At 37.8% G+C, this 14,752-nt stretch overlaps 1 protein-coding gene across 4 annotated transcripts in view; it reads right to left on the bottom strand.

The window, feature by feature from the left end:
• Arhgef28 (Rho guanine nucleotide exchange factor 28) overlaps positions 1-14,752 on the bottom strand; it is a 299,340-nt gene that overhangs the window by 74,056 nt on the left and 210,532 nt on the right. For all 4 annotated transcript variants that reach the window (XM_013158255.3, XM_063258338.1, XM_063258339.1 and 1 more), the window contains 5 exons: positions 11,932-12,139; positions 9,601-9,712; positions 5,941-5,983; positions 1,791-1,914; positions 1,072-1,204 (listed from right to left, as the gene is read on the bottom strand). In XM_013158255.3, coding sequence (XP_013013709.1) covers positions 1,072-1,204; positions 1,791-1,914; positions 5,941-5,983; positions 9,601-9,712; positions 11,932-12,139 — 620 coding nt within the window. The remainder of the gene's footprint in view (positions 1-1,071; positions 1,205-1,790; positions 1,915-5,940; positions 5,984-9,600; positions 9,713-11,931; positions 12,140-14,752) is intronic.

Below are 14,752 nucleotides of genomic sequence, written 5' to 3'. Positions count from 1 at the left end.
ATGATGGGGGGAAATACAGGGACCAAGCAAAGAATGAGCTGGGAAATCCTCACTCTGAAGGCGCCATCTCAGCAACCCACGAGACCAGCTGTGGAAAGATCATGGCAGGCAAACGAGACAGTCAGGCAGGAGCACACCTGTCACACTGGAAGAATGGCAGAGACACCAGTGTGGCCAGAACAAAGGCAGTGAGGGGGAGGTGGAAGATGGAGCAGTTGTCATGGGGCCTTGCAGTTAGTTACAACATGGCTTTGGCCTTCTCTTGGAGGATACAGGAAGCCTCTGGAAGACTTGGAATTTGCAGATCTATGACTTAACAAACTTACACAAGCTGAAGCTTTGCAAATTAACTTCAGTGGGTCAAAGAACAAGGCACCAATCAGAATGATACTGAGATGGTAATTTTATTTATTTTTGTCTTTTTGGGACAGGGTCTCACTCTGTCATTCAGATTGGTCTTGAGTGCATTTTGTAGCCCAGGCTGGTCTTGAATTTGCAATGATCCTCCTGCCTCAGCCTCCCAAGTGCTAGGATTAGAGGCATGTACCACCATGCTGGGCTTTGAAATAGTAACTTTAAACCAGCCACATGTGACAGGTCATAAGCAGATGGGTTTTAATACAATTTGAAAATAGAGGGAAGAGGACTGCAAAAGAGTTAGATGTGGAATGTGAGAGAAAGGAGGTGTAAACAAATATGTCACAGTGTCCAGCATAACCATCTGGCTGGAACGACAAAGCTGTCATAATCTGACAAGATCAGCATATAGATGCCACAGAGGGGGTGAATAAGGGTTCAATTTGAGACTGGAAACAGTGGAGATGTTGTGGCAGCATCTAAGTGGGTATAATAGCAGGGAAGCAGTTGATCTGGGGCTCAGGAATGCTATTGATTGTGGACAAAAAGTATTAACCCTGTCCAGTATTAGCTGCTGCAAGATAAACTGGCCCAGTCACATGTGCAGCGCTACACAGCAAGTCTCTGTAAATGTGGCTAGCAATAGTCTAGCCTCCAGGACCCTACTGACAGGAGAAGCACAACACAAACCCATCACTAGGTCCAAGCACTTACTAGAACACTGGAGTGACTCTTTCCCCAGGAGCGTCCTATCGCAGGCCACACACTGCAGGACCCCAGAGAGCGTTCCTGGAACAAACTGATGTCGGTTCAGTTTCTCTTTGTCTTTGGCATCCTTGTTTTTCATCTTCAGAAACAGCAGCAGCAGCAACAAAGAAGTAGGAGGAAACAGAAATGGGAAATGCTGTGAGCTAACCTTCTTACAGAAACCTTAAAAATCCTCTGCCTCTCCTACGGCAGTATCAGGACCGCACACCAAGGAGCTGGGAAATGGCAAGGCAACGTGTCAGTCCCCAAGTGGTGGCTGTCTCACTATTTCCAATGAGCCGGGTACTATCCCACAGAAAGACATATCTAAGGTAAAAGACACTCTAAGACACAATGTAAAGCATCTATAGATAGACACAAATCTTAAGCATCATATGCTTAAGAGAAAATAGGTTCAATGGCTGGGTATGGTGGTGCACATCTGTAATCCTAGCATTTGGGAGGCTGAGGCAGGAGGACTGTTGCAAGTTTGAGACCAGACTGGGCTACACAGTGAGCTCAAGACCAGCCTGAACTACATAATAAGACCCTGTCTCAAAAAGACAAGGAAGGAAGGAAGGAAGGAAGGAAGGAAGGAAGGAAGGAAGGAAGGAAGGAAGAAAGGAAGGAAGGAAGGAAGGAAAGAAAGAAAGAAAAAGAGAAAATAGGTTCAGAATCTTAATTACCTTGGATTTATTCCGAGGGCTAGTCATCCTATTCATGAGGAAGCTGAAAGTTCGACTCACTTTATACTTTTCAGACTCTGATTTAGCAGGGATGATGAATTTGTCCCATTCTTCTTCCTCAATTCTATAAAAAACAATCTATTACCACAGCTTACTGGAGAAAGAAAAATAATGCACATACATAATTATGTATGTGTATATATATGTGTGTGTATCAAAGTTTCATTGATTATTCCAAATAGAAATGTAGAAACTATAAAAATGTATCTCATACATTATAGATAAATGAGCAGATGAATATACCTGAGGTCAAGCAATTATTTCACAACAACTGCTATTTCATTAACAACTGTACAATCTAGGTGGTACAAATGGGTATTCAGCATATAATTCTTTCAACTTTTTCTGTATTCCTGAAACTTTTTCATCCTAAAATACAGTTAAATAAAAAGCCACACATAATCTTATTCTGAAAATATTCATCTCCTTGATCACTTTGCTAACAGAAATTTCACAGTAGCCAAATAACCAATCATTTGAAACTGGACTTTATTGATTTTGGGAACTCAGGGATAATACTTGGTAGATGCATTTCCTTTGTTGATACAGCTCAAGAAACAGATTATGTCTCCTGTTCAGACAGGCTATTTGCAATCTGATACTTTCTAGGTTGAAGGGGAAAGTAAGAAATCTACTGAAATTTTCTAAAATAGGAGGCAAGCCAAAGATGACTGTATCCAACCCAGGAACGTACTGAACATTATTTACTCTAATTCATGTAACTGTTCAGTAGGAAAAAATCCAAGCTATGAAAATTTACATTTCCTTGTACAACATCCTGTAATAATCTTGTTTATTATTATTGAGAAGAGAGAATATATTTAAAATCAAATGAAGGATCATGACAAACTAGATAGCACAGCAATAGACTATTTTTATGGTGAACATTTCCTAACTATACGTCTCTTCTACTTCTGAAATCTCTCATTTTTCTAGTGGCTTATATTTTTGTTTCTGGGAAATGTTTAGAAACAATCATAATATCCTTATACATTAAATACATATGATTACATTTCTTGAAAATGTTGCTTTCAATGACAAGTTTTTAGGACTTCAGTTTTTCACATCTGATTAATGACAGCCTCAGGCTAAATCAATTCTAAGACCCATTCTGAGATTTTAGTATATATATCTCTGTGGTACAAAACAAAACTAACGATTTAAGCTTTCTCTTTAGTTACTTCAAGCCTCAAATCTCTGAATACATTTGGAAAAAGTAATCACTGGCCATGTAGCTCCAGGTACCCTACTCCTCAAATCCTGCACAGTGAATAAAACTGTGAAAACTTTTGAGGAACCCTGAAGTTCTGGAGGGGAGGTGAACAGGTCTGAGCCCTCACTGAGCACAGCAAAGGGTCTAGGATTGTCTTACATCCTTTCTACTTCTGCAGCCACCTCTAGTCATTGCGCTCTTAGATGACTGCTTGCTTAATGTAATCTGAAGTTTTCCACAGCCTCTGGTGTTCTGGCATTCTAATTTGCAGAATGCATGTTATAATGTTCAACAGGCTGTTGGTATTCAGCGAGGGGCACATCTGAGAGCTTAGAACGGATCCTTTCTTGAGCCATGTTTTGTGACCCACAGTGAAGAGTCCAAGACTCCAGCATCTAAGACGACTGGGATGTGATGAAAAGAGGTAAATCCCAGAAGAAAAGAATGATCAGTTTGATATGTATTTTGAGGTCAAGAAGTCTCCTCCCTTAATTCCAGAGGAACAGAACTAAACTCTTTTCAATAATATGAAATAAATTCTTGGTAACTCAGCCCTACTTCCTATTCTCCATGTGACAGAAAATTCAATCAATAAAAACTTTATTTTTGATTAAAGATCTTTTAATGTACCATATACCCTAATCCTACAGAATGATACAAAATTGTGCCACTTAATTTTTTAGGCTCAAAGATTGATAAGATGATGACAAAAGAAACACACAAATGACAAAATACTGAGTATTCAAAACTTAGGACCACCCTCAACCTGGTAGGAACATGAATACCACAGGCATAATCTACCATCAGATTATGGGAATGGATATGACTCTGTAATCTGTAGGTAAATTTCAGAGGTTGGTTAATTTACATATTTCAAACCTAATTTAACTATGTAGCATTCACCAATATAACAACTGGATACGTTAGACAAAGACTGAGAAAAAACCCTCAACTAATCTCACAACAAAATTTAAATATATAAGAATTTGAAAAAAAAATAAGTTTGATATGCCAAAACAAAGATGTTCCTTTTTAGTTTGGAAATCAATAGATCACTCAAAATAAAGATTCACAGGCTTCATTCTTCATGTACTCTCATGGCACTGCCTTTTTAATAGGCAAACATATTTAAAACATATTGAGAATGTGGATCCTCAATATCTTAACCTTAATCAATAACACCTTCTATTTTTCATGACCTAGGTATAAAGAGCATTAAAAGAAGCTCCACTATACAAACAGAAAATTGATACAGTGGCACTTCCTTTGACCCTCACATTTTTTTTAAGTAGGCAATGAATATAATAGATGTAAGATAGATGCTGAGTCATGCTATCTTTTCTTTAAGGAATGCGGGTAGATGGAGTGTCCACTTCAAGAAGCCTGCAAAGTCTGGCATTCGGACTTTTCTATGAAAGTATTCTTTTCCAAATATTGCCATCAATATAAATAAAAGAATTTCAAAGTAGAAAGTTTCTCAGCATGACTAAAACAAAGCACAGGTATGGCGGGGGTCTGACTGGAATATCCAACAAGATATCAGGACCAGAGTAGGTAAAAGGAAAGATCTGTCCTGCTACCAAGGAATATGGTTGAGAGAAACAGGCTTTCAGGATGTCAACTAAGATGAAGGATAGAAAACAAACAAAAACAGGAGTGAAGGAGAAGGTAAAGAGGGTCTCTCTCATCCAAGGTAAACTGTTTTGCAAGTTACTGCTTAAGCAGGTGTGACTTTGGCTTCCCCAGTTTTAAGTCTGTCTCATAATGGAAAATAAATGTTTTTGTTTTCTTCCATGGTTAAAAAGATAACAGAAGACCGCTAATCAAGACGATGAGAATTAGGAAATAAATTGCTTATATTAGGGAATAAATAAATATAAGCAGCTTAAAACAGCACAGGCACATAAAAACCCCATCAGTGCCAGTGACTGTCATCACTGTCATGGTCATGATGCCATCTTCATTATCGTCCTGCGTGTCCAGGACAGTTTTAGCCTTTTTCTGTTTTGCTCATTCGGAAGCTTATATTCTAGTCTACAATTCATAGAAATGACACAAAGGAGGCTTTTCCTTATTGCTGCTTTTATGCTAAGATTTAAAACAAAATAGTCCCTGGCCTATATATTCAAAAGTTGCAGAACATTAGCATTAATAGACCAAAACCAAAAGCATTTTACTGTTTTTCAGATGGTCTCTTAAAAACCAAACATGTATATTGTTTCTGGCACTTGTTCTGTATGTAACACAGAAACCCAGGGCTATTTCACCGTGTGACTCATGAGCAGTTAGTCATTCAAGACTAATAGAACTCAGCAACCGTGCTTAAATTCCAGCCTGCTTTCCAAGCTTGGCTCCAGCAAGATTTTTTACTTTCTAGGAAAAAGCTTAGGCTTAAAGCTTTAAAAATTCATACACCAATCAGAAAGTTTGCAATGCTAAAGGTAGTTTTTGCACCATTTATTCTTTGTATCATATATAACACTGCTTAAAAAATCCAAAAGGGAAAAAGCAGGGAAGTTTGGGCCCTTTGTAGAACAGTCCCCCTGGGGCCTGTTGCTAGACTGAGTCTTCTGGTCGTGACACAGCAGACCTTGGGCTTGTCCACTGCTTCTCTGAAGCAACCTTTCCAGGAAGTGCTTACCTTTGAAAATAATCAAGACCAAAACATCCTGTCCTCAGTCCTGAGGCCTGCACACCTGAGGGCTAAAAGGAGATATCCGGCCCTTCTCTCTCACACAAATACAGCAGAATCAAGTCTTAGGCAGATTCATTGCCCAGAAACCTCACCCAACTACTGAACAGAATCAAAAGCAATGTGTAGATACTTCCAAAGACGGATCAAGAGGTCTCTCCAGAAAACAGGAGCAGTTAACATACCTTTGCTCTCTGGGCGGCTCTGATAAGCTGTAAGATCTTTGTCCTACAAGACACAGAACAGAAAAATGAGAACTGAGGTGGACAAACTTGCAGTCATGTGTCAGTTTGGATGCATGGTTACCATATTTTATCATTATCAGTTAGAAAATGATGGGAAAACAAGTTACAATATTTAAGTAAGGGCATTGTTCTAGATATCTTCACTGCTTTCCTTAGTCTGCAGAGGGTGGGGAGGAGACCAAATTTATTACTTCACAAGCTAGGTTAGCCTCAGCAAGAGGAAACAGACATTTTCAAAAGTGTTGAACATCAGTTCTATACATTTGGATTGTACATACCGGTGTCTCCCTGTTATTCATAATAATAATTCTCCAACACAGAGAATCAGTAAAGGTGTTGGCTGCTACTTTAGCAAAGCTCAAAGGAAAATTCTTGATGGCCAGTATAAGAGTTGACCTTAGTGCAGCAGAAACATCTTAAGAAAATCCCAGCAACAGCCAGTTCATAGGTGGGCTTTTGTTTGCGGTTCATGGAAAAGAAGAACCACCCTTCTCGTTGGGCATGCGGGGAGAAGGCAAGCCCATGCACGCATGGTGCCACCTTGTTTCTGGAGTTGGAGTATATACTTATCACAAGAGTGAAACAGATGCTGGGTTAGTGAGAGAAACTGAAGGAAGGAGTGACCTCTGTGGAGTACACCACCTGCAAAGCAGGACACACCTTTACCATCACAATTCACAACAGTGAAGAGGCAAAAGAAAGACTTAAAGGGAAAGGGTCAGATACGTACGAGAAAACAGACCCTGAAATGTCTAACTATCAATGGTGCACCTGGTATGATCTTGTATGCAATAGACCTACCTTGAGGAAGTTAAAAGTTTTATAAAATATTCCTCAAATTAAGTCACAGGCAGAATCATGATGCTTGCTATAAATAGAATGAAGTTATACGAACTTGAGATATCCCAGCTATAAGGTAATAAAACAGATGTAGGCAACTGGATACAATCTGATAGGAATCCATCCATTATTTCACAGTAACTTTCAAAAGTAAACAACTACTTCTAAGATAACAATATGTAATTTATCAACTAGTGGTTTTTTACTGTTATTTTTTTTTTGAGCGGTCTTTTCTTATGGTTGTTTTTAAAAATTATGTATTATTTCTACCATTTTTCTGCTTTGCTTTCTTTCTCTAAATAAAAAAAAAGTAGATTGAGTTCACGTCTCAAATTCTTAAATATAGAACACTTTTAGTCTGTGTTGGTGAGGTTGTAATTATTTTCTAACACTGACAATGCTCCTATCTGAGCACACAGTGTATCAAAGGGAATTACAAACTAGACTTCATTTTATTTATACAAACATTAAATAATGAAGTTGTTACTACTGGACTCTGGGTATCAAAAACAAAGGCATGAGAAGAAATAGTAACAATCTGAAAGTGACAAGAGAGAATATGCCAAATGAGAATAAAAAGCTGTAAAAATCCATCCTATCTTTGTATATCAGTGATATACCTCATCTATGGGAATACCTTTCCTCTGGGAAGAAAAAACTGTCTTCAAATAGAGATAAAATTTAGAACTAATCTAAATTTATCAAAAAGGTTTATAGCAACATAAATGTCAATTTACTTTCGACTAATCTAAACTAAACAATGACACACTAGAGCATATCCCCGAACAAGGTCAGCTTTCACACCTGTGCTTGGATTACATAGACAAGGTGAGAACTCCTTCATTCAGAATGGAGGGAGGCCTGTGGTTCTGATTGACGTAAAGTGTATCAGTGCCAAAGTCAGGTCTTTTCATGAGAATCCTCATGTGTGCTGTGTGTGGCTTCAACCTAAATCACCTGGTTGTTATCCTTGCCCTGAGGTTAGCATCAGACTTCTTTTGAATGGCTTTGTCTTAAATATACTGCCTAAACACAGGCTTTTATTTGCAGGGTGGGGAAAGTACTGATTTTTCATTCTTTCTAATTCAAATACAAAGATTAAAGCATTGCATGTAAAACAAAGACACCATTCCTTGCTGACTAAATTTAACAAGTTGAGAGTATTTTTCCGTTAGCAATCAGGTTCCTTTCAGTCATGTAGGCTGTAATTTCAAGCTTCAGAATTGGAGATTACAAATCACAGAAACTACATAAAAGCGAAGCCGCCATGTTGCACACTATGTGAAAGACTTCAAGCCTTTTCAAAGAGTAAGAGCGCCAAGCTAGGAACCCCAGGAAAAGGCTGTCAAGGTGCCTTTGAAAGGAACCCAGAAGAAGGCTGTGGAGGCCTGACCTTGGAAAGACCCATGTAATGGGGGGGAGGGGGAGCGTGTTAACCTGCCATCTTTGTCCTTTCAAGGTAGTTCAAGCCTCTTTTCCTTTTTCTGCTAACTTTCCTTTTAGAATCTGCCCATTCAGGGCACCTCATTGGCACAGTAGTTAAGACCATTGTTACTCTCACAGAATCTGTCTATTCTGGAAATAAAACTGACATTTATTGTCAGTCTTACTTTCTTCTTTTCTAATAATCATTCCAGAAAAGGGAGTATATACAAAGTATCGCTTGTTTTTCATTTTATCTATCTCGTCTGTCATACTCACTCAACAAATATTTATTGAAGAGCTAGCATGTATGTTATTATTTTAGAACTGCATTTCAAAGCACAAAGATTACACTTTCAGTATTATTCCTTACACCATAACAAGGCAAAATAATACTAAAAATGTAAGAAGAAAAAAGGAACAGAGGAAGGAAAGAATGAATAAATCCTATAATAAGTATTGTATATTGGGAAACAAGTATTTAGGCACAACTCTTACTTTCTGAGGCGTTTATGACTCTTAAGGATAAGCAAGGCATTATTTCATATATTGAAATCAATTTTGTTAAAATACATTTTGCATTGGCAAGAATATTTCCAAATATACCTTTAAATATAATTACCACATACTGCATCATTTCCAGAAAGTATGAAAAATTAAAATTTAAAATAAAGTTTAAAATGAGGGCAGTGAGAACAGCTGTAAGGGAAATCCTAAGCTTCCCATAATTATTCTATATATAGAGACCTGAGTTCACTTCTGAAAATGCATCAAGCTACAGACTTACAACCGGCATTCTTTTTGTAATTCTACTATATCTCATCTAAAATTTTCTTATATAAATGTTATACTTCTGATTTCTTGCACTGTCAATCAAAATAGAATAAATAGAGGCTGATATATATGCATTCATATTTCAACCATGTTATTTCAACTTCCCCAAAGTCTCAATTAACAAAGAAGGAAAAAATCCATTCAGCAATGTTTTGGCTCTGAGGAGTTGAATTATCTTGGCACTTTACAGACAGGACAAAAGTAATTTTAACAATTTATTTAAATAAAATCCAAATTTCAGTTTACACTGTACATGAGGAAAGCATTTTAGTCAAAGAAAAAAGCAACAGAGAGGTGTGTGCGTGTGTGTAACTTCATCAAAATTAAATCTATAACTTGACTGTTATCCAATAAGAAAAGCACTTCACAAAGCCTAGAAAAATCAGCCATGGAGATGGAATTGAAACTTGTCTGCTGCACTTCAGTATTTTATGCACTCAGACCAACTGAAAAATCTATTCTGGAATAGAATGATTTCAAAGTCAAATGGTAAAGAAGACATACCTTCACTTGAATTGCACACTGTAAAATCTCGCACTAGCCGTGTTTTTCTCAAAGACATTTTAGGTGATGAGCACGAATAAGAACGTGAGCGAATTCCAGAAAGCAATGATTCCTAAAAGAGAACACAATGAAGTTTTTAAAAAGATCCGCATGATACTTGAAAGTATGTATTTACTTTCGGTACCTTTGAGAAAAAGAGTCAACCTGAACACTAGTTTGATTTACTATTCTTACCTAAGTTTTCAGTTATTTTATATCTTATACTATAGCATTTAAACAAAATTCAATGCTGAGGTCTCTATAGGTAAGGATTATTAGAAGTTAGAGAAATAACCAAGGTTTCAAATACCTATTTAAATTTCCAGTATAAGCTTCAGCCCCTAGGGAAAAATATACTAGGTCAATATACAAATCCTTCTAATCTGTGCTCATTTTTCAATATATCTTCCATCCAGCACTTCCTGAATATCTTTAATATTATTCCTTTTTAATGACCTGCGATCTTTTTCCTATTTTCCCAATTACATATTATTTCTATTATTACATTGGCAACATGCACAAAAAGGAAAAATGGCAAGATAATTAAACATGGTTTTCTTCTGCGTTCCAGAAAATGCAACAGAACTTCATTAAAGCTGATTATTATCCGACTCCTATCCCATAGAGGCCTTAACACTGAATTCTGCCCAGGCATTTTTTTTTTAAGGTTAGGACTAAAAGAAAGTAATGCAAGATTCTTGACTGAAATTAAGCCATGAGAAACTGTCCTTCCCAAGTACTCGTCTCCTCATTCTCTCCTAAGTGAAAACATATGGTTATACTGAGTGTATTGGTTCAGGAGCCTGAAGGGAAGTTGAAAACAGGTTGTTCTTGCACCCAAGGTCTTGGGCTGTGGCTCCCTGACTGTGCTATCAGGAGGCAGCCCCCATATATTAAGAAGGGGTACAAGGAACTGGGAATTTAGCTTAGTTGCACAGAGAATGTCCAATGAGCATGAGGTCTTGAGTTTGATTCTTGGTACTCAAAAAAAACCAAAAAAAAGGAGAACAAGATGAGAAGCTGTCCTGCAACCCTAATAATGAACTGGCCATTTAAGGCCTTAGCAAAATGCCACCTCTTCATTGAAGACAGGTACAGTAATCATTTCCCCTGACAGTTGAGCTTTGAAAATTGCCCAAGATCCCTGGGTAAAAAATTATACTGAGTAATTACAGAGGCTTTTAATAAGGAACGATACAAAAGTGTTTCATAAAGATTGAGTTATTTTTTCATTCTGCGTAATGATGAGATTTTCAAGATTCCATTCAAAATGCAAAACTAATTAGTTATCTCCATTAGTAACCATCCTGATGTCTAATTATCCAGAATTAGCACACGACATCAAGTTCAAAGTTCAAAGATAATGAGAACTCTACAGATCTCAGAGGTGAGGGGACAGGGTGGTGTGTTTATGCTCTGAAGATCTTGATTTGGCTAACAATTCTATCACCAAGCTGAGGCTACCTGGACTAACCCCCTTCACAAGCTCATACGCTCCAAAAAGGAAGTCCTAGGTGAGTTGTGAGAAAATTATATAGTTTTCACATACTTAAAACACATTTTGTAGATTGAAGGGCATGCTACAAAAATAAAGTATTACCCTAACAACCAAAATGTTCTTGGGAAGGTCATTTTAATACTGCACACTGTTTTATGAAGAAGACAAGTGCAGAAGAATAAAAATCAAACAGGAAAAAAACATACATTTAAACACAAAAGATCTTTCTTTGAAAGGCTGAAAGAAGAGACTTTGGGGTTTTCATTTTTCGTTTTTGTTTTTTAACGATAACATAAATGATAAAATGAAACTCTCCTGTGAAATTGTCACCAAAAGGAACCTGGACCCCCTGGCAAACCTGACAAAGGTGAGCGTGTTTCAGGTTAGTTCACAAAGCCACCATTTACCTCACCTCCTACTTCATGTAAAAATGTATGTGAGAAAAACAAGCATCATCATTTAAACTCATTTAATATCACTCATTTCTCTCCCTTTGCTTATGGGATAATGGTAGAAGTCATTGTACGAAATATTAAAATTTTCCAAGTTATGTGAAAAATGGCATGTACTTCTTATAAATTACTGGAAGCATACATTTGCCATTGTAAAGTCTGCAAAAATTAATAGAACTATGGAGAGAAAAAAGGACACAAGTGGACATCACCAGTCACCCCTTTACAAAAACAGTTCTTCTGTGTGAATAAAAAAGAATTTGTCTGTCAACTAGAGGTGGAGAGATTCAGATAACATCCTGCTTATTTACAGTAAGCCGAATTTAACAGCAACCAAAATACCTTCAGCTGCAGATTACTTGACAGAGAAAGTGATTCAGTCCTGGAGATATTGAAATAGGGTTCAATGTTGCTCTCGAAAGAGTCCAACTCATCCTCACTGGGAACCCCAGTTCTTGAGGGGCTCTGAGGGACAGGACTAGAGCAAGTGTGCGGCTGCTCAGGGCGTCCTTCTTCTTCGCTGGTGGCAACCAGGGCATCCAGGCTGGAGCTAAAAGCACAGAGAAAGGAAGTGGCCCAATAAACAGGCAGACAGATGAACTTAAGTTCACATACTTTCTTTTTTCCTTCCTGTGAGATACAATGAGTATCCATTTAATTTCCTACTAACAGTTTTTATTAATTTTCCCTTGCTCTTTTTAAACAAAATTTTATGTTTCTCCAAATGTGTGGAGGACCACCTGGATGACTCTCCTTAAAAGAGCAATTGTCTCCATTTTGGCTAAATCTGGCCCTAGCTCCATGTACACATCTGGCTAGGATATTTCTTTACCCCCTCAATTGTCTGTAAGCAGCGCAAATGACTCTAGTCCATGAGCCGATGGGCAGACTCTGAAACAGTGTAACAGGTCAGTGATGCTCTGTCCACAGCTCCCAACACATGATCCAGGCTGAGTGAAGCCAAGCTGTCAGCTGAGCATGAGCCTCAAAGAAAAGAGGCCATGACTTCTCAGGGCATGGTTCACACATCAAAACAGAAGCACTGACCCCAAAATACTGGCTACTAAAGAAGTGATTACTCTTGCTGCCTCCCCTTCTCTGCGTACTGCAGAGGTGATTTCGGACCTCCTGCCTTGCCCAGCTCACAGCGCTCACATACTTCCCACCATTTGTAGAGTCATCCCCAGCTACTCCCCTCTTCATGAATTAATAAAATCCCTGGGTTTGGTTCCAGGTCTTTGTTCCAGTTGGCCATTATTCTAACTAGACTTAGGACCCCCTTGGCTCCCCACAACTACAAATATATTTTAATGCCTTTATTCTCACCATGAGTTGCACCGGAAGTGGTAGGTTGGAATTAATTCATTAGAATTCCAATATCTTTTTCATGAGATTACAAATGTGGACTTTTCTGGACCGAGATATGGTCCAAAGGGCTTTCTATACAAATGAACATTTCTATCCAGCAAAAACCATCCCAACTGTCTTACAAAATAAAAGCTGGTTGGAGTTAGGACTAATCTATTATTTTTGTTTTGTAAATGCAGTTATTCCAAGTCCCACATAGTAACCCTTCAAATATTGACACTGCGGATAACACAAACACAGACGCCCTGGGCTAACAGACACAGCCACTGGGGATGGCATGTGCTAACATGAGAGGTGGCCTCCTCTCAGCAGGTCTCAACAGGGGTGCTCAGGAGGCCAGAGCCAAAGGAAGGAGGGTGGTGTGAAGCTCTCACCTCGCGGATGAGTCAAAGCATGGATCAGAAAGAAGTCAAAAACACAGGCTTAAATATCACATGGTTTACTTATGTGATAAAGGGAGAAATACATATAGACTAGGGGGAGCAAAACGGAAGGCAGATAAACAGGAAGTGGGAAGCGCAGCGGTTCCCTAGTCCATTGTTACAAAAATATTTTACTCTACATGCTAATTGTCTCATTTCTACTACTAGCTTCTCTTAGTTCACTGAAAAGGAAGTTCTGTGCTAACATGTTTCTTTGTAAGAATCATTATATGGATGTCTTATATTCTGAGTGACTACTTGGAAGATAATGATACACACTGTACAAATCATTGTTATTCTCTTTTTTGCTACGACCTTCTGTTCTGTTGTTTCACAAAATAAAGAATATTCAAAAAAGAAATAAGTAACACATGAGGGCCCAAAAAATACTCTCAGCAATGATAATTTTTTAGCATTTTTTAAAAATTGATTCCATCCCAGAACCAGGTAATGATTCTGATTAACTAAAAATTTTTTTCATTACTTTCCATAACCATGAAATTAAAAGCAAAGAATTTGACAGTCACATTCTAGGTTCATTGCAAAATATTTATATTTTAAACCATTCAAATGTCAAGACCAACTGTATTTATACAAGAACATTTTAAGAAAAAATTTTTTTCTTTGGTTGTTTTGGTTCTGGGGGTAAGATTTTAATAATTGTGGTGCACACTTGTAGTCTTAGCACTCAAGAGGCTGAAACAAGAGGATCACCACTAGTTCAAGGTCAGCCTGGCTTACACAGTGAGTTTAAGGTCAGTCTGAACTTCATAGCAAGACTCTATCTCAAAAGATAAAAACAAACAATAAAAAATATTTTAATAATTACACAATGAAATCATCTTGATTTTTAACAATAAACAACCAGATGAAACTTTGAATTAATTGGAACTATTTTTCTTTATCAACCACGGGTCATAGAATATCAGTTTCACAAATTATGTGACTCTTAAAAGATGAGTATTACAGGGGCTGGGGATTTAGCTCAGCGGCATAAGCGTCTGCCTTGCAAGCAGGCAGTCGTGAGTTCGATCCCTGGTACCAATAAAAACGAAAAAGACAAAAAAAATGAAAAAAAAAAAGATGAGTATTACTCTGTCTGTTTCTAATGTAAATCCCATATCAGTTTCTAATCCTTGAACTATCTTTTGAGCACTAGGAGCACCAGGAAACTGGACGGTAAGCACAGGTGCCACCTGGCACCACTGAAGATTTCCAAAATGGACTTTTCCCTCAATGGCCCGTAGAGCAGAAGAGGACAAATTGGAGGTGATCTTTAACTTTAATTTAGCATCCAAACATCTTGCAGCTCATTGCATCATTTATGATTTTAAATATAAACTGTAAATGAAGAAAATCTTCCTGGCAAATTC

Source organism: Cavia porcellus, unplaced genomic scaffold (genome assembly GCF_034190915.1).
Source record: "Cavia porcellus strain 051 isolate PalLab524CR breed Dunkin Hartley unplaced genomic scaffold, mCavPor4.1 scaffold_11, whole genome shotgun sequence".
Lineage (NCBI taxonomy): Eukaryota > Metazoa > Chordata > Mammalia > Rodentia > Caviidae > Cavia > Cavia porcellus.
Note: the sequence above shows the minus strand (reverse complement) of the source record. Positions and strands in the feature narration are given on the sequence as shown.